Source organism: Fulvia fulva, chromosome 12 (assembly GCF_020509005.1).
Source record: "Fulvia fulva chromosome 12, complete sequence".
Lineage (NCBI taxonomy): Eukaryota > Fungi > Ascomycota > Dothideomycetes > Mycosphaerellales > Mycosphaerellaceae > Fulvia > Fulvia fulva.
The window spans coordinates 660,027-682,432 of NC_063023.1; the positions used below are offsets into that span (position 1 = coordinate 660,027).

Below are 22,406 nucleotides of genomic sequence, written 5' to 3' on the forward strand. Positions count from 1 at the left end.
GGTGTGCTCGCGCTTTCAACACGAGCCCCACGGCCGTCGGACCAAACACTACACAAGCGATGAGGTAGCATCTGCAACGCTGAGAAATGCAGCGCGTATACAGCGCTTACGAGCCCGCCGAACCGTGTGCGCCGGAGCCGTGACCCTCGCCGCCTGTTGCTGATGGAGGGTGTGGACATCAGGCACAATCCATCGTTGGTCACGTCTATTCTCATGGTTCTCCATATTGCTGCTCCGCCTTGTTGCTGCGCAGATCTGGGTGCCGAGCCATGCTTGTTTCGACTTCGCCACGGATCCTGTCAGCTGCGCTGCTGGCCGGTAACGCTGTGTTCTCCGTTACCGCCTTCCGCAAATATGAATGCTTCGCTTCACCGGTCAGCCTTCTTCCTGATTGTGCATCTGCTCGAACGTCAGCGCCGGGCATCCAGAGCTTTGATCCGCTTGGACTCACAAGAAGATATTCTCCCGCGCATAGCTCTCGTGATCAGGATCATCGGTGATGTCCTCGACCAAGAACATCTTCTTGACCACTTTCAGGAAGTGCATGTCAGCCCTTCTCCTCCGCTTGAAGCAGAAGTAGCAGACGGTATTGGTGCCAATGAGGTCACGGAGCGTCTGCTGTAGCAACGGAAACGCTGGCTCGAAGTATACGCACTCAGCAGCGATCACGATGTCAGGCGAGGGCGGTATGTGTTCTGGACGTGATTCGCCCCAGTCGTACACCGAAGCAGCGACTTTGTGTTGGAGGTTGTTGAGCGCGATATTTCGCTGCATCAGCTCCAGCATCGATTGCATATCAGTCGTATGAAGCGGATACTTGGGCTCGCACCCGATGGTGATTGCAAGCCTGCCATGTATCAATACATGCAGTGTCCTTGTCACGAAGTCGCGTGGGCACTTACCCAGTCAGACCGCCACCAGCACCTAATTCAACTCTGCGAACCAGTCAGTCAATCAGCTGCTGAGGTAGATCCATAAACCAACATTGAGGCATTTCGCAACTCGTTCTTCTTCTTGCGCAGCAAGTATTTTGTCAATATCATGCCCGCGATCCATGCGCGTCCACCATTTCCATTGGTGGCATCCTCATGCAGCTTCAGCGCTGGCGACAGCAAACCGTCGAAGTCGATACTCGTCTCACCAGCGACCTTGTGCGCTCGCGAGTGCACGAATTCCTCTGATACATCAAAGCCATTCGTGCTCGCTTCGGGATCGCAGTCCGGAGAAGACATGCTGCTGTGTTTTGACAAAAGCAGATGTCACACTCGTCTGCCCTGGCAGATCGGCAGAGTTTTGCTCCCTATTGTAGGTTAGTGCAGTAGCTCTACCCTTGGAACGTGAAGCGTGGTTGGCACATGCTTGGCTCGTGCTTGTCAATGCGAGCACGGCGAGTTGCAACTCAGAAACAAAGCTTGTCGGCTGCATCGAAGTTGTGTCGAGCTCCCGAAAGTCGTGGTCCTCCAGCACTCATCAGCTTCGTCCTCCGAAGATCGCAGTGACCGATGTGATGGAAGGACATTGCCACAACCACCTTCCAGGCATTGCAATATCAAGCTCCGCGACACAAGCGCTGCTCACACCGACGTGTTGGTCTCATGGTTGCTCCCACGAGGATTCCACGATTTGTTCTGGCTTCGCTACCAGCATGATCCTCGATCGAGACAAGGCGCACGGAATCCTGCTGCGAACTTCGACAGAAAATCGCGCAACACGTCAGGGCATTGCAGCGAGCACACTTTCCGAGCGCGACGCGCAAGGCCACTGTCCGCATCTCACTGTCGCACCACTAATAATTTTATCGCAGATACGGCACAGCAAGTCCTGACCGAAGATCTGCGCCGAAAGGAGCTTGCCACCAGCTCTCGGCATCACAGCTAATAAGCTGCAGTTCTTCCGCCTAGAGCACACGTCTTCCGCTTGACCTCACCTCGGATCGTCCGAGGTGGCACAGTCCTTCGACTCAGGTACACATTGGCGAAGTCCAGATGGCCGCCGAGTGTATTGGCGAGCATGTCGTGATTTCCCGTTCATGACGTTCTCAATGGGAGCTGCGTCTGTGCGGGCCGCAATGGTTGTCATTCGGTGGGGTACACATACCTCCTCCTGAACTCGCGCATGCTGCCGTCCATCAACAAGGCCTGGTGACAAAAGTATGTTGCCGCCGGTATATTTGTCGACTTCACTTCTGGAGGGTTACGCGACGAACGCATGTCCGTGGAGCTAACATACATCGACGCGCTAGACCGTCGGACTGCATCGATCGGACCGTGTTCATCTGTGAGTTGCTCGACGATGGGTGTTGTCCGTGCAGGGGTTCATCGTCGCTGCTATCCTCCCAATCCCTCTCTTCACCATACCCGTCTTCCTCCCAGACGCCATGATCATGAATATGATCGAGGCTCCTCGCCGAGAACTGACGAGCATAGTCGTCCGCCAATTCGCTCAGCAGAAGGCAGACGACCAGATCATGAGCGATTACCGCAGGTCTGATATCAGCCAGCGTGACATGAATTCATTTCTGCTGCCCGTCGCTTTGACAACAGGTTCAAGTCGGCTTTAAAGCCGACTTGGATTGCAACCAGTCGTGGATATGGCTCAGCGTGGTGTGTCCTACCAAAGTCTCACGCCTGCACCACAGACGATCGTCGCTCCGTAACGGCTTTTGCCAGCGCAATTCGAGCGTGATCTTCCGTCCTGAGGAGCACATCCTGGTATTGCGCCACAAGTTCTGGCCACCTTTGTTCGCGACAATTTTCTAATCACGGGGGTCATAATCCCAGTATTTGTAGCCGGGTTCGGCGAACTCCAGCAGGATGTTTTCGCGGTTCCCGGAATTGCTCTGCGAAACCTCGAGGGCTGGTGACAAAGTCGATTGCCGCCGAGCGCGTCGACTCCATATCGAAGCTGAGGCCGTTGCTTTAACACGCTGGCATGTAGCTGAGTAGCGAGGTCTAACTAATGCTTTCGAGGGTACAGCGATTCGATGTAGGTATGTGTTTACCATGCAGTCCTCTAGAAGTAAGATCGACAGATACAGCGGCGGCAACATACTTTGTCACTAGACCTTGTCTGTCATGCCGAGATTGAAGCCAATGCCCTTCGGTCCGCGTCCCTTGGAAGCCGATCACGGAGTCGAATGCAGCATTTGGCTCGAGGGTGTCATCGAGCCAGGAGGTGTTGACGACTTTCGCGGCTGCAGTAGTTGCATTCTTGCAAAAAGTGTCAGTGGGTGTTGTATGACCTGAGGAAGATTGCTTACTCGTCCTTGGCTGTGAGGCCAGACATATTCGAGGGTACTGTGTGTAGTTGATTGCCACCTGCACGCGCTCGGATAGAAGCTGGCCGAAAGACGTTGTGTATGGTCGACAAGCTACTTCACGATGGATGATGTGGATGGAGGCTTTCCACAGTACGGAGGCCGGTATGTCTCCGCAGACTGTGACGTGAAGATCAGAGCCCCGGCTAACGGCACAACCCTGACAAGGTCACATGCCAAAGCAACCACCAACGGTACAATTCCAGCTCCTGAACGACGGCATCACTTTCAGTCCTCTCCCTACTACATAACCCAACACCCCCACCCCTAAATCCACCTCACCACATCCACCGCCTTATCCTTGATCAATCCCTACACCCCACCCCACTTCCTCAAAGATTATATGGTAGCTTCGTAGTGTTTGCTAGAACAGTCGGCAGAGTGGTTGGGATCGTATGACTGAGACAGAAGCATTTTCCTTCTCGATACGACTTGATGAGACATTAAGGGTACCTGAGCGATTGTTCGAGAATTTTGGCAAATGCAGCTCACGGCGCCTCTTCCAGTGAACGGCCTTTCGAAAGCGCATACACAATCTATAGTGCATTAGACTATCCATCGCCACAACACACACATCCCTCCCTCATTTCGGTATCCCATGCTGACTCTACACCAAACGCCTCGCTTCCTTCGATGCCGCTACACAACACCCGCCCAAAGAAGCTCTACTGATCAATCGCTTCCCTAAAACGGAGGACTGCGTTATCCTGCAGCAGACCATCGACGCCCTTCGGCAGATTGACCAGGCTTGCTGGTCGAGTGTGATGTGAGTAGTCTGATATGAGGACCAGTCCAGCTTCTTTGACGGATGAGACTAGCGCTGGGACGAGATCGAGAAGGCGTGATGTGCAGATTAAGCCCATGAAGTTGTTACTCTGTGCGATGCGGACGGATTCCTTGATGGACATGTCGGTTCGGCCGCAGTTTGTGACCATGTTTGGTGTTGAGCTGGGGCGACGTGCGTTGGCAGTAGAAGGCGCTACGCCGAGCTCGTTGCAGATTAAAATTGGGTCTGTATGCGATTAGTGATGGAAATGCCGCTGTATCAGTGGGTACTCACAATTCGGCTGCTTCCAGTTGAGAGCCATGCACACTTCAGCATTGTAGCTTGAAAACGCAAAATTCCTCAAGGGCGTATCCTTCGCCTCGCGCAATTGTCTCGCGTGATCAAAGACGACCTTGAGCACACTGTCGACGGTCACGTTGATATTCTGCGTGGCACCCAGATGATAGGTGTCCTCATCTGCTCGGCTGGGATAGCACACATGTATCTCAATGTGCAGATCAGATGGCAATAGAGCCAACACATCAGCCAGCGAAGCGTAGGACCGAGCGACCTGGCGCTGTACTGCGGAGAGGTTTCCACGATCGATACCGGAGCCAACGAGACCCTGTATGATGCCACGTCCTCGACCTGCGTCCAGTCCAGCGTTCTCAAATTCGGCATAGGTCATCCTGCTTATCAGATCGTTTCTGCTGCTTGGCAATGCCCAGTCGTTGTACAGCACGGGGACACCGTCGAGCGTCACCTGTACAAAAAGTCTCATGAAGTCGCCCGACAAGCTGCTTCCGGTGATCAGATTGCTTGGATGATTCTCCGAGAACTGGCTGGTGGCCTTCCAGTACGTTGCGAAGTGCGTAATCTCAAGTGGGATGCCGTGAAAGGGCGTGACGACCTGGTAGCGGAAGCTGAGCCTTCCAATTGCTCTCAAACGTGGATCGAACAGCTCCAAATGCCATAAACCAGAGCTACTAGCTTTGCTGGTAAACACACGACTCGATGCAGCCGCGCGAGCAATGACCTTGCTGCCAAAAGTGGGATAGATGTCGAAGTCGATGCTGAATGTGTCGAGATTCTCGATCTGGAAGGAGATATTCTTGAAGTCGTCCTGGATTGGCAGTGGTAGATTCCGTGGAATCAAGTCGGATGACTTTGAGGAGATCGTGAGGCGTGCAGCTGGGTACTTGCTATCGCCGTAGAACTCAATGGCTTCGCCAGCAAGCGCATCAAACGACAAGAGTATGAAAGTCTTCGTCGTGTCCAAGAAATTGTGGCCATATCGTCTAAGGGGAATAATTGGAGGTGGCAGGCTGAGGTCCGGAATGGCTTCTACGTCCGAAATGGTCATTGCCGGTGTGCCACCAGTCATCGGCGCTGATGGGGGCTCTCCTGCGACCATCTGCACATCGATGGTGTTCCGTATTGTTGTGCTGCCGGCCGTCGCGGCACCCGCTTGAGCGAGAAGTTGCATACAGTCAAGTTTGCCTTCCCACGCGGCGTAGTACATTGCGGATAGACCCTTCTCGTCGATAGCTGTCGGGTCAACATTGAATTCGAGGAGCTGCCTCAGGCAAGGCAGATGGCCTTCCGATGCAGCGTGAAAGACGGGTGTCCATTGATACAGCTTGTCCGGCTGGTCCAGATCTACGCCAAAGTCTCTGAGCATCGTCAAAATCGCATTATCTCGACCGAAGCGAGCTACCAGATGTTGTGGATACAGTCCCTCTGCATCGGGCAGTATCTGTGGCCTGAATCGCAGTATCTGCTGCACTATAGGAGCCGCACCATACTGGCAAGCCAAATTGAGAGGAATGTGATCCGCAGTTCCTGCAGCATTGACCACGGCGCCATACTGCAGCATCTCCTGCACGCACTCTGGTCGCGAATGCACGATGCCGTGTATAAGAGGTGTGAAGTTGTCCAGATCCTTCGCGTCCACGGTATCGGGCGCAGTCTCAACCAATATCTTGACCATATCCACTCTTCCATGCATGCACGCATAGTGCAGCGGCAGTCGTCCGTAGACGTCAGGAGCCCGAATGTTTGCACTTTTGGCCAGGGCGACCTGGAGTACGTCGATCCTCCCGCTGACTGCTGCCTCATGTATCGCATTGCGCTCGTTGATAGGGTCCGCATAGTTGAAGTCCACCAGATCGGTCTGGTAGAGAGCTTCCTGTGTGCTCTGCGCTGCGGTCTTGACTGTATTCACGAATACTCTACTGACACGCTCTTTCGCCTCTTGACTTCCTGCGATTCTCGAGGACCACTCTTTGACCAATCCAGCGTTGCCAGCATTCATCGCCTGCAAGACTTGGTTCTCAAGCTCTTCATCTTGGCCCATTGGCTGAGTCTTGCGCTCAAGCTCGACAGCAGGAGTGTACGCGATCTTTTCGCCTTCCGCCCACGCTTGAAGCTCAAGCAGGCCGGTCGTCGCTTGATCGGAAAGGTCGCTGATGACGTCGCGGTTGAAGCATGGCTGTACATCGACGGCGCGGGAAAGGTAGAGCTCCTTCGTTCGCGACTACAAATCATGTCAGCATTTACGACATCGGGCTTGCTTGGAGGTGGTAGCACCTTTGATATTTTATCCCACTGCCAGACGTTAGCTTAATCCAGCTTGACAAGAACAGGAAAACTCAGGACCTTCTTCAATATCTTGGAGAATGCGGTCTGGTTGACCTCGACGAACTGTTGGAGCTTGTCCAGATCGTTGCTGAACAGACGGAAGCCTTCGTCCAGTGTAACATAGCTCGAGGATAACTTGGATGCTGGCGTAGCTCGTGATTGCAGGACTCTCTTCTTGTCCAGTAAAGTGCGTAGTCGAAGCTTGAGCTGCGTGTTGTTAGGAGTGCGAATTGATTTTGAGCCAGCGATGTGCTGCATACCTCGGCTTCCTTCTGGAGGTAGAAGATGTTGACCTTCTCCAGCTCCCGCTCAAGCTTGAAGAAGAAGGTCGCTCTGTTGGCCTGCAACGAGGCCTGCGAGTCCTGTAGACGCTCTCGATCGCTGCCGGTAGTAACAGCTGCGAGTATGGGTGTCGCGCTCAGCTTTTTGATGAGCTGGTGGAGTGTCAATTATGAGCGTGAAAGACGTGGGGTGATGCCATTCTACCTTCTTGAGAGCCTTGTAGTCAACAAAGCTGGCTGCATACTCGGGAATGTCAAGCTGGCGCTTCTGGATGTGCTTGCCGAACTTCCTTCACCACCATCAGCACCCGTTCCCACCCCAACTCGCCACCACCGGGTCGACGTACATGGTTGGTGACGGAGAGACAAGGAGACTTGTCCCGGCCCCTGACCTCTGCTGTTCGGTGTCTGTATGGCTATACGATGCTCGTGGCGGATGGTGGGATATCGTGTTGGCGTAGACTCGAGGTTGCTGCCGACATTGTGGTCGCCAAGGAGCTCACGCGAGGTGCATCTCTGCAGTGCGCTATCAACGCGCCACAAGAGACCAAGAGCTTCGAAGGACAAGATGATGGCGGGAGTGTGAGGAGGCAGATGTTGTCACATGCGGGCGTGAGAGCGCAAAGTGAAGTGCTTCAGCAGATGAAGGTGGGGGCATTTGGAAGCTCGCTGTGGTGAAGCCGCCGCCGCCAAATTGATGGCCTTTCAACACAACAACCACATGCACTGGGTGTCTCTCACCAATGAGCTCTCGATATCAGCCACGTGCTGTCCAGTACGAGGCACCAAGGACTTCAGCATCGGCTGCGGACGGCGGGTTGGCGGCTAAATGATGTGCAGCGTGAGTCTTGGAGAGAAAGTGGGAAGCCGATCTTCGGCATCGAACGACCGCTCGGCACATCTCAAATACTCCACCTGCTGGCGGCTCGAGGACATGAGACGAAGTCGTCGCTGTCATGCCATGCGGTGATAGCCAAATCCCGTGTTCAATCACAAAACCGGTACAATGGAAATGCCACTCCCAAGACAAACAAGCATCCAGCCACGATGCGCGAGCCAGCATCATGATCGGTTCCGACTGCTTTCGTCGCCACACAGCACACGCGAGACGCCAGGATCGGTAGTTCTATCCTAGCATGGCTTCTTCGGACGACCTCCAAGGGCTGTGGAAAAAGTTCGTTGCCGCCGAGCGCGTCGTCGTCTCCAGTACAAACATTGATGCTGGAACCTGCCGGCGTGCTAAAGCCACGCGGCCATCATAGCGACCTACGCGAGGCGCTCGCGCAGGTCACCATCGGAAAGCAAACAGCATCGGTCAAGATATACCTCATGTCTTCATTTCGTTCTCAGCCGTCTACGTCCCTACAAGAAAGCAGGCCCACTAACATCACTCCTCCCACTCGCCGCAGTCCCATTCCCATTCCCATTCCCAAACGGCATAACCCTCACCATCCCCCTCCCCGGCGTCCCCAACCTCGCCATCCTCTCCATCCTCGCCATCAATCCCGCCTCCACCGCCTCTTCCTCATCCGTGTCCTCATCAGCATCCTCCCAATCTCCCTCGCTCCCAGCAGTCGTAGCAGCATCAGTCTCAGCCTTCATGCTACTCAACCTCTGCACGTCCTCAACGCTCACGGGTCTTCTCGTGGCGACTTGGTCAGGCCGTGGTGCTTTGGCCTTGCTCATGCTGTCTGTGCTGACGAGAGCGGTGGGGTCGGAGAGGCGGCTTTTGCGTTTCGTGGTGGTTGTTGTGGTGGGACCTTCGGGCGAGGCGAGAAGGACGTGAGAGGAGAGGGGAGAGGAAGATTTTTCGCTGATGCGGCGCTGCCAGTGGGGTCTGGCGGAGCTTGGGGTGGTGTCGCGGGAGGCGGATTGTTGGCGCGAGGCGGGTGGGGCGGGTGGTGGTGTTGGTGATGCTTCACCGGGTAAGACGAATGATCGTTCGTTTCGCGGCTTTGCGAGTTCTGCTCGCCAGTCGTCGCTGTTCATGGAGATTCTCTCGAGTCTGGAGTGTGATGGTTCCGGGTTTGACTTCCAGTTGCCGCCATTGCTGGAAGTTGATTCTGACGTGGTCCAGTCGTCGTCTTGGTCGGCTGCTGCGTCTTCCGCTGTGACGGAGTAGCGGCTCATGACGCGTGGGAACGTGGGTGCGAAGGAGGATCGCAAGCGTTCGCTGAGTCGCTTCTGCTCTTTCATTGCGGAACGTCGAGCGTCGTCGGCGTGTGGCTCGAGAGATGATGATTCCGAGTATGTGGTGAGCATGCTCTTGCTGTTCTTCGATCTTGTCCTTGTCCTGGAGTGCCGTACGCTGCCTGATGAAGACCCATTTGCTGATCGACTCCCATTCTGCCTACTGTGACTCGATGAACCTGCTCGGGAGCCATGCGCGAAAAGTGGGCTTTCGACGTTTGTGCTGACGCGATTGCGGACGGCACTCGCACGATGTCTGATATAAGACTGCCTTTTCTCTTCAAGAGGTCGTGTATCAATAGTGCTGTCACTCCTCTCCACCATCCTGATGCTCTTCCTCTTTGGATCTGCGCCAAAGATTGACATTGCTGTAGACAGTGTTGGAACAGACAGAGACATCGAGTGGCCAGGTGTAGATGGCGGCATGGGGAACTCGGATGCCTTCGTAGACAGCACACTCGTGCCTGTTGTCCGTATCGAGCCCACATCGCTAGCTTCTCTCGTGGTGGACAAGCCGCCGAAACTGCTCCTTGCTCTTCGGTGCTTGTTCCGTGATGAGTTCCTCGAAGAATGCCGTGCAATGCCACCCGAAGCGCTAGCATGAACACCCAGCCCAGCACTATCTCTCGACCTCTGTCTGTCTCGCAATCGCTTCAGTGCTTTCTTGGTCGGGGATGTATGCGACTCTCGTCTCGAGATACGTGCTAGCTCTGCTGGAATAGAGAAGCTGTCATGTGGCGTATGCAGATTTTTAGCATTCTCGCCCCATTTCGGAATGTTCGAATCGGCTCGAATGGCGTCTTCTCCAGCTCCAATCGATGAGACCAAGCTCACTCGCGATATCCTTTTCGACCATTTTGATCTCCTGTTGGGCGACTCATCGGTGTGCGTGGGCAGGTTTAATGTGATCTGCGGTGGAGGTTCCAGCTTCCTGCTGGCCACGGGTATATCCACTGCACTGTCTGCATCCTTTTCTACGTCTCTCTGAACTTCTGTAGTCACCATTATGGTGCCGCCGCTTCCAGGAGGTGCTAGTGGACGGGAAATCGTGTTCTTCGTAGGCGTGCTGGGCCTCTTATTCTCGCGTGCTTCTCGCCGTCTTCGGCGAAGGCACCATACGAGGCCCGCAAGAAGCAGCGCAGCAGCAATGACACTCAGGATCACGATTGCGGCGATCTCTCCTCCTCTTAGACGGTGTCCAGTCCGTGCGGACGCTACCCCTAGCACGGGAGTCGAAGTTGTAGTGGCTGTGGATGCAGTTACGATGGCCGACGATGTGGTACTACCTTCGCCTCCAACAATCCTGATAGTCAAAGTCTGAGATTGTACATCATCAGCACTCGATGCCTGCAAGGTGACTTGCACGGTGTTCGAGTCAACTTTGGATGGTACATCGCCCGATATTGTCTTGGCGCCAGAATCGTATTTGAGCCAGGTCGCGCTAGGTGGAAAGGCCACAGTAAGGCTTACATCTTGGTCGCTGGAAATCGTGTCCTCGAAGCTGTAGCTAAAGTGCTCCCCGGCATGCGCTGTGACGCTGCCGGTTCTCCCGCTGAAGAGATCTGTGTCGCCACTTAGAACGAGATTGACTTGCACGACTGCGGTATTGCCGAGCTGATCTGTTACAGAAATCGAGATGTCTTCTGTAGTCACATCTCGTGGCACAGTACCTTTCAGCTCAAGTGTTGCGGCATCAAACTTCAACCACGAAGGCAGATCTGTTGCAACGGCACTTTTCAGCTGCTGCAAGTCTAGTAGCTCGTTGTTAAGGAAAAGCGTGTCTCCCAATGCAAATGATGACAATTGCTCTCCCGCTGTAATGTTCAATATCTGCTCTTCTGGCACAAAAGCCAGCTGTTGCGTCCCGATCGCGATAGTAAACGAGGCCGATGTGCCTGCAAAGCCTTCGACGTCAGATGCTATGAGTTCGATCGTCCATGATTGCGGAAATGCACTCAGGTCAGGAGCAGTGCCGGTGAACGTAAGCGTCGTAGAATCGAATTTCAGCCAAGATGGCAGTGGAGTGTGATCGGCGAGTGTAGCGTAGTACCATAGTTTTCGCGACACAATATCGATGAAAGACTCTTGTTGGAAGTTGAAATTGAAAGTAGTCGAGGGTAGCAGGGTTGCAATGGGAGGATCGCTGCTGGAAAGGTTCGTAGTGGCCGCCAATTGCTTGCCAATGTCGCTTGGAGGCTGTGGTGCTGGATCGGTGGAGATTACAAGTGTGCAATCCATATGCGCTGCTCCCGTGCTGTCTGCTGCAGTCAGACTGAAGTTGATCGGACCAGCATCTGCTTGACCTGGTGTACCGCTCAGAGTGCGTGTCGCGCTGTCCACCAGGAGCCATGCTGGCTGACTCGCGAGGCTGTATACGTAGCTTGCTGAGGCCGGTGCAAATGTCGAATCGGAGAACTGGAAGCTGTAGGGTTCATTGACTCTAGCGACAGTCGGGACCTGTGAATTGAATGGGAACGCTGCGTTAGGCGCTGCGCGCGCTACCACGATCAATGCAGCGAAGATGCATGAACTCCGATTGAGCGCTCGTGCAGCTTGAAGCCCCATGATCGTCTGAAGTGGATATATCAGCTGCAGTGGACGCTGAAACGTCTTGTGGTATCCTTCCCTGCGTGCACCGCTTGTCCCGTCTCCTGCTCCTGCTGTCCTGTACGTCTCACTGGCAAACATCTGCATGATCGAGACGCAGGAAGGGAGTTTTTTACTCTACTACGCGCAATCGCGCGTGCAACGCGTAGAGCGAGCATTGAATTCCGCCACCCTTGCTGGAGGTGGCTTCGCAAGAATGGTGGTGGAATGTCTCAGAAGGCAATGCAAGGGATAAGTCGAATGGACAGACTGTCCAGATCTGTTCGAAGCCTCCTCTTCTCACCTTAAAACTCCGGAGTATGGGATAAATGATACAGTGAACAGACAAAACAGACCGCCTACCTGCTCGTCCTGCCATCGCCAACGATGCTGCTGTGCCAATATCCTCGAGTGGTGTGCCAAACGCTGCTGACCATGCGGGACACGACGACTGAAGTTGGTCACGACCAGGCCGGGGCAGCGCTAAGCTGCGGGCAACGGAATCATTCAGATGACATTTGCATCTTGAGACTGCTTCGCGCCGAAGGCGCCATAGCATGAGGAAGGGTCGGCGTATCGAGTTTGAAGGAAGCCTTTGGCGGTTGCCTTTCGCTTTTGCCCTCCATGAGCGTTGCAATCCGTAGGCCTCTGTGGCATGATGTAGAGATGGAGGACCCTGTCGGCTTTTTGATGCCTTGCAGTGGTGGATGCTATGCTCTTTGTGACGTTTGCGCGAAACCTCGAATGAATGGCCGATGAAGAGCCCAGAAGGGGACATGGCAGGTAATGGAAGATTAATCAAGATTTTATGCATCACCCATCGAGATCACGGTCACGAGATGTCGCGTAAAGTGCTTCGCGCCTTCCCGTCTCACGGCGCGTCTGCCTCGGAGTTCAGGAGATCATGTACCCTGAATGTTGCTGAGAAGCTCAACAACCTAAAGATGTCCTTTCTCCAGTTTGCTTTAGCAAGTTTGATAGCGTTGTTGATGCAGAGCAACTACCAACATGGTATCATAGCGCCTAGAAACATCCGGGAGTACACGACTGCAAGGCAACGAGCAGTACAAAGCTGGCAACTTTGCCGCTGCAGTGCCATTGTACCAGACGGCAGCTGAGCTCGATCCCAAGCAGGCAGCGCCACTTTTCAACTTGTCAACTGCTCTCTTCGAGCTAGGAGACTACAATGGATATGATGAGGTCTGCGCATCAGCTCTTGCTTTGCTCCAGGGCGAGCCACAAGAAACCGCTGCGAAGCACAAGATCCATGCTCGGCAAGCTCGAGCTCGTCTTGCCACAAGACGGACAGAAAAGACAAAAGCGGCTGTGAACCTGCTATTCGACAGAGCAGAGAAGATGTCACTGCTACATTGTCTCAAGAACTGCCACAGCAGCCAAGTAGGTGTCAAGGACGCCAAAGAATCGCACACCAAGCTCTTCCTCGAACTGCCACGATACGAACCGATGATCTGCGTGCACAGGTTTGTGATTGATATTTGATAGACTGACAATACCGGAATATTACTCCATTGACCGCGATGTTTTGGGGCCACTTTATACGGCTGATCTCATCAAGACTGGGCGCAAGGATATATCGATGACGTTCGGTGGCATTGGTGATGCGAATCATTTGCACTGTATAATGCTCGAAATAGTGAGCGCTGCATTCAAGGACTTGGAGGATGGTGAGCCTGGCTCGCAGTGTGAGGGGAGACAGAGGTGGACGCGGCGACCACCTTTACTGCCACCGAGCGCCTCGTGATCATACTCGTAACCAAGCTTCAGCTCGACAGCACTAAGGCGCGGCTACTTTGCAAGGATTGTAGCAGTACTTGCGAAGGAATCGGCCCACAACGCATATATCGTATAGCTTTCAACGAGGGACATCGCACAAGTGTCCAGATCAGTGTCATAGCAGCAAGCAATCCAGTCAGCGTTAGCCTTGCGGCTGTACAGTCTCGTGGAAGGCCCCGAGCGCGCGCCGGGTACAAGGCCAACTGATGTAGACAGACTCCCACGGCCTTGGGCGGACCTTGAATGTGTGTGTGGCCATCGATAACACGAGGCCTACAGGGGCAGCCGTTCAGGTAGTGTGTATCGTAGGTGCATATAACGATATCATTGGTCGTAGACCTCATTCCAGGTCCTCCATCCATCCATCCCATGTCATCTCCAACCCGCCCCCTCACCTATGCCCAAACAACTCCAACTCCTCCCTCTTGCCTCCCTTCCCCGTCTCCTCCTTATCCTCCTCTTCACCCTCATCCTCATCATCCTCATCCTCCCACTCCTCACCCTCACTACTCTCATCCTCCACCGCCTCCCCCACATGAACACTATCCCCACTCCCACCATCACTACCCCAAAGATCCGCACTCTCAACCCCCTCACTCCCCTCACTCCCGCTCCTCAACTTACTCCCCCCCATCCGCCTCTCCGGACCACTCCTCACACTCGCCGGCCGACGCGCCGCAAGATTCGGCAAATCCTCCTCATCCCTCGCATCCAGACCTCGTAGATAATACCGCATTGGCGAAAGACTTCGACTAACGGCGTCAATCATTTCGTAGGGTGAGAACCGCGGTAGTTCGACGTTCGGCATATTGGGGAGATTCTGGCGGAGATTAGGCCAATTGGGGAGGTCAGGGAGGTTCGGCATTCGCGGCATGCGAGGCATGTCGGGGAGATTCGAGAGGGTTGGCAGGTTTGGCATGCTGGGTGTGGAGAAGCGAGAGGCTGTGAAGCTGGGGCGGCGGAGCTCTTCGTTGTGGACGAAGTAGCGGCCTGGGGATTGGGCGCCGCTGGAGAGTCGTGGTGATTGGGGGGAGCTGGAGAGGATGGGTTGTTGGGAGGGAGATTCGGGGACTTGGAGGGAGCTGGGAGCTTCGAGAGCGCTGTTGGCGAATTCTTCTGGTGTTTCGATGCCGATGCCTGCGTCGCGGAGGACGGCGTCGCCGGTGAAGTCGTGGCGGTGGACTTGCTGTTGCTGCCGCATGATGCGCTCGGCTTCGGTCTCGTGGACGGCGGTCGGGGCCATTTGGTTGGTGTTGTAGCTGTCGCATCTCTGGCACTTTAGACCAAGCCAGTGGAAAGGAGTCCATGACCTGGCGCCGCAATCATTACACCCAACCCACACCTCCCTAGGTCTGCGTGGGCGGGTATCTGTCACGCCCGCCTGTCCTTGCGCAGCATCTGCCTCATCCCCATCTGGCCGCCCTTCAATATGCGGCAACACACCATCCAAAACTTCATCTTCCACCGGCATAGGCTGCGCCTCAATCTCATCATCCAGCTTCCTCCATTGCAGCTCCATATTCACCGCGCTCTTGCTACACACCGGACACTTGTACGTGACACCCATGAGATCCTTATAGCAGTCTCCATGCATATAATGCCCGCAAGGCAGACTCACCACCGCCGTCCTCGACTCGAAAAGCGGCACGAGACACAGCGGGCAGTTCCCCTCCGTAGCTCTTTCGATGCAAGGATGCGCCGCCGAAGTCGAAATGGAAATGCACACATTGCACCTCTTGCAATGCACATAGTCCTTCCCTAACCCTTCCCCAACCCGACAGATCCCACAATCGTCGCAATGATAGATCCGCTTATTACTATCGTTATCCCAAAGCTTGCACTTCGAGCAGTAATACCACGCCGTATACTCCTCACAATTCACACAAATCTCCGCCGCAGGCTGTGGTGTCTGGCAGAGCATACACAGCATATTCTGCGTCTTTTTCCGATTGAGCTGATGCGCAAACGGCAAGTCTCTCGCATTGTCATGGCAATGCCGACACGGAAACCAGCGCTGGCAGTCAAAACACTGCACCTTCACATTCCGCTTATAATGCATGCACCCCAGATCCGGCAGCTCATCATCAATAGCCTCATCCAATTCCCCCTCGACATCCCTCGGCGCCTTCGGCAGCGGGCTGAACACAGGCTCCAGATCGCCATGGCGGAGGTTATACGGGTTCTTCGGGTCGATAGGTAACGCCGCAGCACCCAGCATAGGGGAAGCGGATCCATCGATGATATCCAAATCACCCGATGCATGGCTCTGGAGCGGTGAAGGAGCCTGGTCGCTTTTATGCTTCAAGTAATCCTGCATCATGAGGAAATGCATCCTCTGCGCCTTCTCTTCCGTCGATACAGCGAGCATCTTAATCTCCTGCAATTTCTGCCGCAGGTCCGACATGCCATCGTTCTCGGGTATAGCGCCGTCCATGTTCGCCATGTTGTATTCGACGCGTGCCAGAGGGCGCTGCTCTTCCGGTGCTCCGATATCGTCGTTGTCGTTCGATGTTTCGATAGGTGATGAGGTATTCGTATCGTTCGCAGGGCTAGTAATACTCGGAGATCGAAGGGTTTCGGCGGCTTCATGCGCTGGGTTGACGCTCATGCGCTCATCTGATGCGGTGGTACGTATAGGTAGCGAGGCGACACGGAAACGACGTGTGCTGCCGGCGAAGCTTCGCGGAGCATCCTGGACCTGCGGTATTGCCTCGACCACCACCAGATCGTCGTCGTCTTCTATCGTGATAGTTCCACAATCGCAAGCATCTGATCCATTCTGCCCACCACTCGACGTCGTGGGCTGTGAAGCATTTTGCACATGAGCTTGGCTTTCATGTGACAGGCGATCGAATGACGGAGTGTGCGGGCACAGCGGCGCCGATCCGCTGCTCTCTCCACGGACTGCTTGCGCCGTGCCGCTCATTGATGAGGGATGCGCCTATAGGTGAAGACAGATGGTAGCAATGTGCCGTATGACCTGGAATGCATGTACAACACTCGCAGAGGACCACCTCCCCCATGCAAATGACGACGCATGCTGTCAGGCCCATACTGCCAATTGCATCGCCACAACCTCGCAAGCCAAGAGCGATGAAAACCAGGTTTCGTTTCTCGAAATCGAGCAGGCAGTTGCATAAAATCCCAGTCACGTGGCACAGCTTTTATGCTCTGCACAAAGTGTTTCACGACCATCACACGAACCACCTCAACACGATATACGAAACAACAAATCTTTGATCACGATCACACGGAACACACAAGCCGAAAGCGATCTGCACCGAACACTCTAGCAATAGTCGGAGACTTCAAGCACCGTCAACGTCTCCAATCAAAAATTGATGCCTTACACAAATGAAAGCCACACAAGCGATCCGGCATCCTTCGTCCCGTGTTTGGAATAGAGCTGTTGGTCCACGAGTTGCACTACAACCAGTGGTATTGGCCATGCACTGGCCAGCCTGTCAACCTGTACGAATCTAGACACCTTAAGTGGAGCATATCAGGCTAAATTAGGCATCAATATCTTCATCGTCGCCTTGAAAAGTGACTTCAAGGTCGATTTGGGGGCCAAAGTGACGCCACCATACTACGGCCATAAAAGAGCCACTATGGTACCGTTGGTTGGCCAGGTGGCTATATCTCAGCCAGCGTGGATACAACAACGCTAATTTGGAATGCTTCCAGGAACAAACAGAAACAAAACAGAACATGTGGCGTTCCCACTCGAAGCCACTACACGCTCCAACACCATTCACACATCACTATCAACAACTCGAGAGTCTTGGATGCATGCACTGCCAATGTGAACGTCTCTCAGATCGTAACATATGATATATACAAAGCTAGCATCACAGCCGTCTTGTAGGCCATCGTCTATACGTCCCGTCTCCCTCTCAGGTCATCACGACCCAGCAGACAGGACCTCACGACGGCGTAAGTGTAGTATAGTATACAACCGCCCGCCTTTTTGCTGTAGCAAATCATAACCAGTAAATGCGATGATGGGTATCTCGTAACAACATAGCGCCAAAAGCAAACCCTGTCCAACCAACCACCCTTTTTCGTTCCAAATTCTCGCACTGTATTCATCCCGGTCTGTGGTGATGTGATGTGATGTGTTTTCATGTATTCTTCGGTGTGATGTGTTTTATTATTGAGCGCTAGCGCGCTTCTAATCTGGGTCTGCGTGGATCGACAGCGTCGTCTGGCTGCGCATGTTCATAAAGGAGGTGCTCTTGTGGAAGAAGTCGAAGCGCTCCATCGTTGTGGGCGGGGGCGTGGCATGATGGCCACCAGCGGTTGGAGGACGCTGTGCGTCGCTTTCGCTTCGGAAGGAGAGGGTGTGTTTTCTCTCTTCCTGCTTTGGTTCGACTGCGAGACTGCGGCGGTGGAAGATGCTGACCATGTCGTCGTGGCCTCCGCGCATGCGCTGTAGGTATTGCTCGAGCCATGTCTGCACTTCCGGCACTGGCTTGAGCTTGTATTGCACTTGGAACTTTTGTAGGTGGCTGATGATCTTCGCAATGCGCATGTACATGTCAAAGTTGATGACCGAGATGGGTCCACCCTCGGCTGACGTGCTCCCCGGTAGTTCTCGTCTCTTGGGGTTGCCAGCAAGAACAAATGTCAGGTCCGTAAGGTAGACTCCGAGGAAAGGCAGGCAGGGTGCTGTAGGTGACTCGAGCCTTTTGCGGAGCATTGAATAGTTCTTCGACATGTCCACCACCTTGTCCAATGCATCCAGCTCGGCCTTGATAGGCTTCTTGACCAGATCCCAAGTCTTCTTCAGTCGCTGTATGACAGAAGAATGGATGGAACACATTATAGCCATGACGCAGTCGTAGTTGCTGAGCTCGAGACACGCCGTACCGATCCTAGCCCATTGCTTGATTGTCTTTGCTCGCTTCTTGGGATCCTCTGGAGCAAGTATGGAGTCATTGACCAAGTGGGACAGGTCGGTATTCAACTGGCACATGTTTCGAACGTTCTTGGCTCTCTTGGTGTTGGGTCGGGTCCAGTCCATGCTGAGCAGCTCTTCCGGGCGAATCTCACAGTATTCCTTCATCACCAGGAGCGTAATCTGTCGCGCAATTTCTTTCGGGTCGAAATCAATGATGCTACATGCCGCGCCACCTCCATTAGCCACCCGTATTGCATTCAACTGCTTAAGGGTGATGAGTGGCTCAGGCACGTTGGCAGCATTGTTGACAAGGTGCGAGCCGATAGACATGCTTGACTTTCCCACGCCGGATACAAGGGGTCCGTTGCTCTTGCCATTGGCATAACCTTCCGTGATCCTCTTGGTGAGCTCAGCAAGCCTGTCGCCGGCCGCAGGTAAAACCTGCTTCAGCTTGTGCATGGCGAAGAATCGGATCTCACCGAGTGCGTCCTTATCAGCGTCGGCACACCAGTATGTCTCCAGCCAGCCTTTGAAGACATTGTAGATCCTAAGGCGAGCTGGGGTTCCTACGGTTCTGCTGTCGCCGATGTAGTCGAAACGCTGTATGAGTGCCTGGGCGAATTCTCGCGGTTCGCAGAATTTGCGGAAAGTGAGAAAGAATGCAGTGACAAATTGCGGATCAGGGGCCGAGTCATGGGTAGTCAACTGCTCAACGAGCGCAGACAGACTGCCTCCAGTGACCTGGCCATCCTTGTTGAAGGTCAACTCGTGCGCGTATGTCTGCTGCAGCAGAGCTTCACCATCGATGCTATCATCCGTGATCAGGGAGCGCATGCTCGAGATACTGGCGAAGCTGCTCATCATGGCATGATCCGAGGGGGCCTCTTTGTCGGGCGTTGTTGCACGGGTCGACACTGACACAATCGTCGTCCTAGAATCGCGCGCGCTGCTGCAGAATGTGTCCGTGGAGCCTGAAATCGAGAAGCCAACACTATCCTTGCGAGCAGGGCTGGTTGAGTCAGCTCGAACCGATCTTGGACTCCTCAAGGTGTCGACATGCAAGCTCGAAGATTGCGACCCGCCCATGGTAGACCTCCGCTGCACTGCAGGCGGTGGAGGAAGAGGCTTCTGTTCTGGGGCTGCTGTCGTGGTCGACTCGACTACGGTTGCTTTCTCCGTAGTTGATGGCTCTGCAACATCCTGCTCCTCCTCGAGAGGAGTGTCGTCCTTGATTACTGGCGGTGGTGGTGGCATGAGAATCTTCGACATTCGCTTGATCGAGATGCGTTTCGAGGAACGTCTGTCCAAAGCATCATCTTGTGGCATGCTGTCAATCCGCCGCGGTATCTCGTGATTTGATCCTGATAATTGTACTGTCCTAAGCTCAAAATCTCCGATTTGCTCAATCAATTGGCGTGTCTTCACGACGCACTCGCCAGTGTTTCGTATCAAGTTCGTACCAACACTGATCAGATGGTTAGTCTTATCCGGAAGCATGATGACATCGTCGTCCTCCGAGTCGGAGAATCGAAAAACGTCCTGTGTTGATTTGGCCAATTCTTCCAGCTTTATTTCGAACTCGTCCTTGGACTGTTGGACGAGCGAGGACTTTTGAGGATCATGCGTGTAGACCTCATCGATGATCGCCAGTAGGTTCCGACAGACTTGCACCAACCGTTCAGTCGTAGCAACAAGCTCTGCTGATGGCCTCGAGTGTAGATGGTGTCCTATGAAGGCACCGATATGGCTGATGCAAATATCATGGACTTTGGCGAGCTGCTCGAGGGCCAAAGGGCCGGATCTGGCGTGGTTGCTTTCGCTTGGTACGAGTGACACACGATGGGCAGCCAGACCATCCGGCGGCGAAAACGCCATCGACAAGCGAGGCGCACGCTCTTCCGGGAATTTCTGCTCTTCATTGGCGACAGTTTCATGACTACTGGTGTGGCTCGTCTCAGAAATCTCTGGGAAATGCTTAGCCGAGTCGATCGCGTCCACCGTGTCTCTCTTCGTGTTGACAGAAGCCTGGGTGTCGATGGCCAATCCGATGCTCTCGATCGGTGGGGTCAGTGGGCGGCGTGGCGCATTCTTCGATTCACCTTTCTTCGTCTCCGTTGTCCAGACATCAGTAAAGCTCGCTGCTCTCGTGACCATCCGGAATGCCTTCGAGATGAGATCGTCAAGCAAAACATGGATTACCTCTCCCGCGAAAGCTTCGCCGATCGTTTCCTGGAGCTTCTTGGCGATTTGCACAAGTGAAGAGAGATCTGCCAGAAGACCTTTTCGCATTCGTCTCACGCCAGCGTGTCGCTTCACTGTCGCTGCGTCGCGGTGTAGACAGTCTGCACGCTCTAGTAGGTACCTCACACCAGCGATCAGTCCTCTGATATAATCTTGCCTGACAAACGTGGATAGGCTCGCATCCTCACTTGCTCCTAGCAGATCCCAGAACTGTGTCATGGCATTGAGCAAGTTGCGCAAGTATGGATGGTCGTACGCTTCGCAATAGTTTGTCGGCAGCCAGCCTCGCTCACTCGTGTTCAGCACAGTGCCATCTGCCCATCCGTTGGCGTGAACACAATGTACCAGTATCAGGTCGCCAGGCCTTAGGGCGACCGCCGACTGCGAAGCATCGTCGTCGGGCATCGATTCGGCTGAAGGCGCAAAGGAGTACATCGCGCGGAGGTAGTTGTGGAAGAGTGATTGCGCTGCGGGTTGCAGATCCATCTCAGAATCAGGCGATGGACTCACCGGTGTCTGAGGGGGAGTGATGTGCGACACAAACCCAGCGGTCGTTATCGTCGTCGTTTCGATGTTCTGGGAAGGCTTCCGGCGGCTTGAAGTCGCACTCGCGGTAGAAGAGTGGATTATTCTGGTCGCTGGTGCCGAAGGTCGTCGCGAGGCTCCTGATTCGCTCCATGTTCCATCGTTGGCCGTGTGCCAGTTCTCACTAATAGGTCGGGAATGCCTGGACTCCGCGCCAATGCTGACGGGCCCCTCGCTCGTATCCATTTGTCCAGATTCGAGCGGAAGTGAGGTGAGTGCTGAATCGCTGATTATCTCACATGCGGCGCAAACATCGGGGTAACCGATCCGTGAGTGATGGGTGAATCGTCAACAAGGATGCGCGCCTAAGGAACTGCTATTGACGCCTGTGCTGTCAGTATTCTGTGGTAGCATGTTGTGTTGCTGGTGTGGAATGCATGGCACGCGACAACCGACATGTGTCGGTAGCAGAGCCCCGCTTACACTTTCGTAACTTTAGAAAGACATTGCGGAGGGCAGAACTCAATGGTGTACTGCAGGGGTGGCCTCACCTGAACAGTTCTGTCCGGAGCACTTTCACCCTTTTCCGTCTGAGGACCTGAACGTTGTCTGCGGATGCTGGTATCAGAATGGTTTCGCCGTGTCCCGTCCAATCGCAATTCGTCTGATGCAGGATGCTTCGATCGAGTCCAGTTGCCGTCCAAAGGCAGTCGCAGGCAGTGTTCGTGTGGTAATTAGTTGCTGCAATGAATGTCCTAGAGCTGACGTTTCAAGTGTTCGTGTTCGCAGAGGGGAGCTGGAAAGACAGTCTGGATGTTCGAATCGGTCCAAGCAAGGGTGTTCGGTCCCTGCCTCGCCTCGAAGGATGAATCGAAGGAGTGACCGGCGTGAAGCAAGGTCGATTATGTGGTATTCGTGATTGGCCGTCGGCGCCTTACTTTTTGCAACTTGCTGTACCTGCTGCCGCGTGAAAGAGTGGCTTTGAGCGGACGCGCTCGTTGCATGTCTGGAAGAGCAGACGGAGAGCGCGCAGCACACAGCGATTGTGATGAGTGGCAGTCTGCACGAGCTGTTGCGCCGTCACCCACTTCGGCAGTATGGCGTAGCAACTGCGTTTAGGTTGAGCACTCCGGCACCACTGATCGTCGGCCTGCAGGACAGCCG

The 22,406-nt window shown here is 54.3% G+C and overlaps 6 protein-coding genes across 6 annotated transcripts; 1 reads left to right on the forward strand and 5 right to left on the reverse strand.

Moving 5' to 3' along the window:
• Positions 1 to 368: 368 nt before the first annotated feature.
• Positions 369 to 1,232, reverse strand: CLAFUR5_13505 (Lysine N-methyltransferase; the record flags this gene model as incomplete). The annotated part of the gene is made up of 4 exons (XM_047912653.1): positions 369 to 399; positions 452 to 847; positions 903 to 935; positions 985 to 1,232. The coding sequence occupies 4 exons, from the start codon at positions 1,230 to 1,232 to the stop codon at positions 369 to 371; spliced, it is 708 nt and encodes a 235-aa protein (XP_047769143.1).
• Positions 1,233 to 3,981: 2,749 nt separating this feature from the next.
• On the reverse strand, positions 3,982 to 7,517 carry CLAFUR5_13506 (Ankyrin repeat protein nuc-2; the record flags this gene model as incomplete). Its single annotated transcript, XM_047912654.1, has 8 exons — positions 3,982 to 4,328; positions 4,377 to 6,618; positions 6,672 to 6,689; positions 6,741 to 6,929; positions 6,983 to 7,156; positions 7,209 to 7,289; positions 7,351 to 7,411; positions 7,507 to 7,517. The coding sequence occupies 8 exons, from the start codon at positions 7,515 to 7,517 to the stop codon at positions 3,982 to 3,984; spliced, it is 3,123 nt and encodes a 1,040-aa protein (XP_047769142.1).
• Positions 7,518 to 8,365: 848 nt separating this feature from the next.
• Positions 8,366 to 11,887, reverse strand: CLAFUR5_13507 (Axial budding pattern protein 2; the record flags this gene model as incomplete). Its single annotated transcript, XM_047912655.1, has 2 exons — positions 8,366 to 8,694; positions 8,926 to 11,887. The coding sequence occupies 2 exons, from the start codon at positions 11,885 to 11,887 to the stop codon at positions 8,366 to 8,368; spliced, it is 3,291 nt and encodes a 1,096-aa protein (XP_047769141.1).
• Positions 11,888 to 12,618: 731 nt separating this feature from the next.
• CLAFUR5_13508 (uncharacterized protein) lies at positions 12,619 to 13,279 on the forward strand (the record flags this gene model as incomplete). The annotated part of the gene is made up of 2 exons (XM_047912656.1): positions 12,619 to 12,751; positions 12,807 to 13,279. The coding sequence occupies 2 exons, from the start codon at positions 12,619 to 12,621 to the stop codon at positions 13,277 to 13,279; spliced, it is 606 nt and encodes a 201-aa protein (XP_047769136.1).
• A 685-nt stretch (positions 13,280 to 13,964) lies between these two features.
• CLAFUR5_13509 (uncharacterized protein) lies at positions 13,965 to 16,499 on the reverse strand (the record flags this gene model as incomplete). The annotated part of the gene is made up of 1 exon (XM_047912657.1): positions 13,965 to 16,499. One exon carries the CDS (start codon positions 16,497 to 16,499, stop codon positions 13,965 to 13,967), a length of 2,535 nt encoding a protein of 844 aa, XP_047769135.1.
• Positions 16,500 to 17,747: 1,248 nt separating this feature from the next.
• On the reverse strand, positions 17,748 to 21,488 carry CLAFUR5_13510 (Ras guanine nucleotide exchange factor A; the record flags this gene model as incomplete). The annotated part of the gene is made up of 1 exon (XM_047912658.1): positions 17,748 to 21,488. The coding sequence occupies one exon, from the start codon at positions 21,486 to 21,488 to the stop codon at positions 17,748 to 17,750; it is 3,741 nt and encodes a 1,246-aa protein (XP_047768786.1).
• Positions 21,489 to 22,406: the final 918 nt, after the last annotated feature.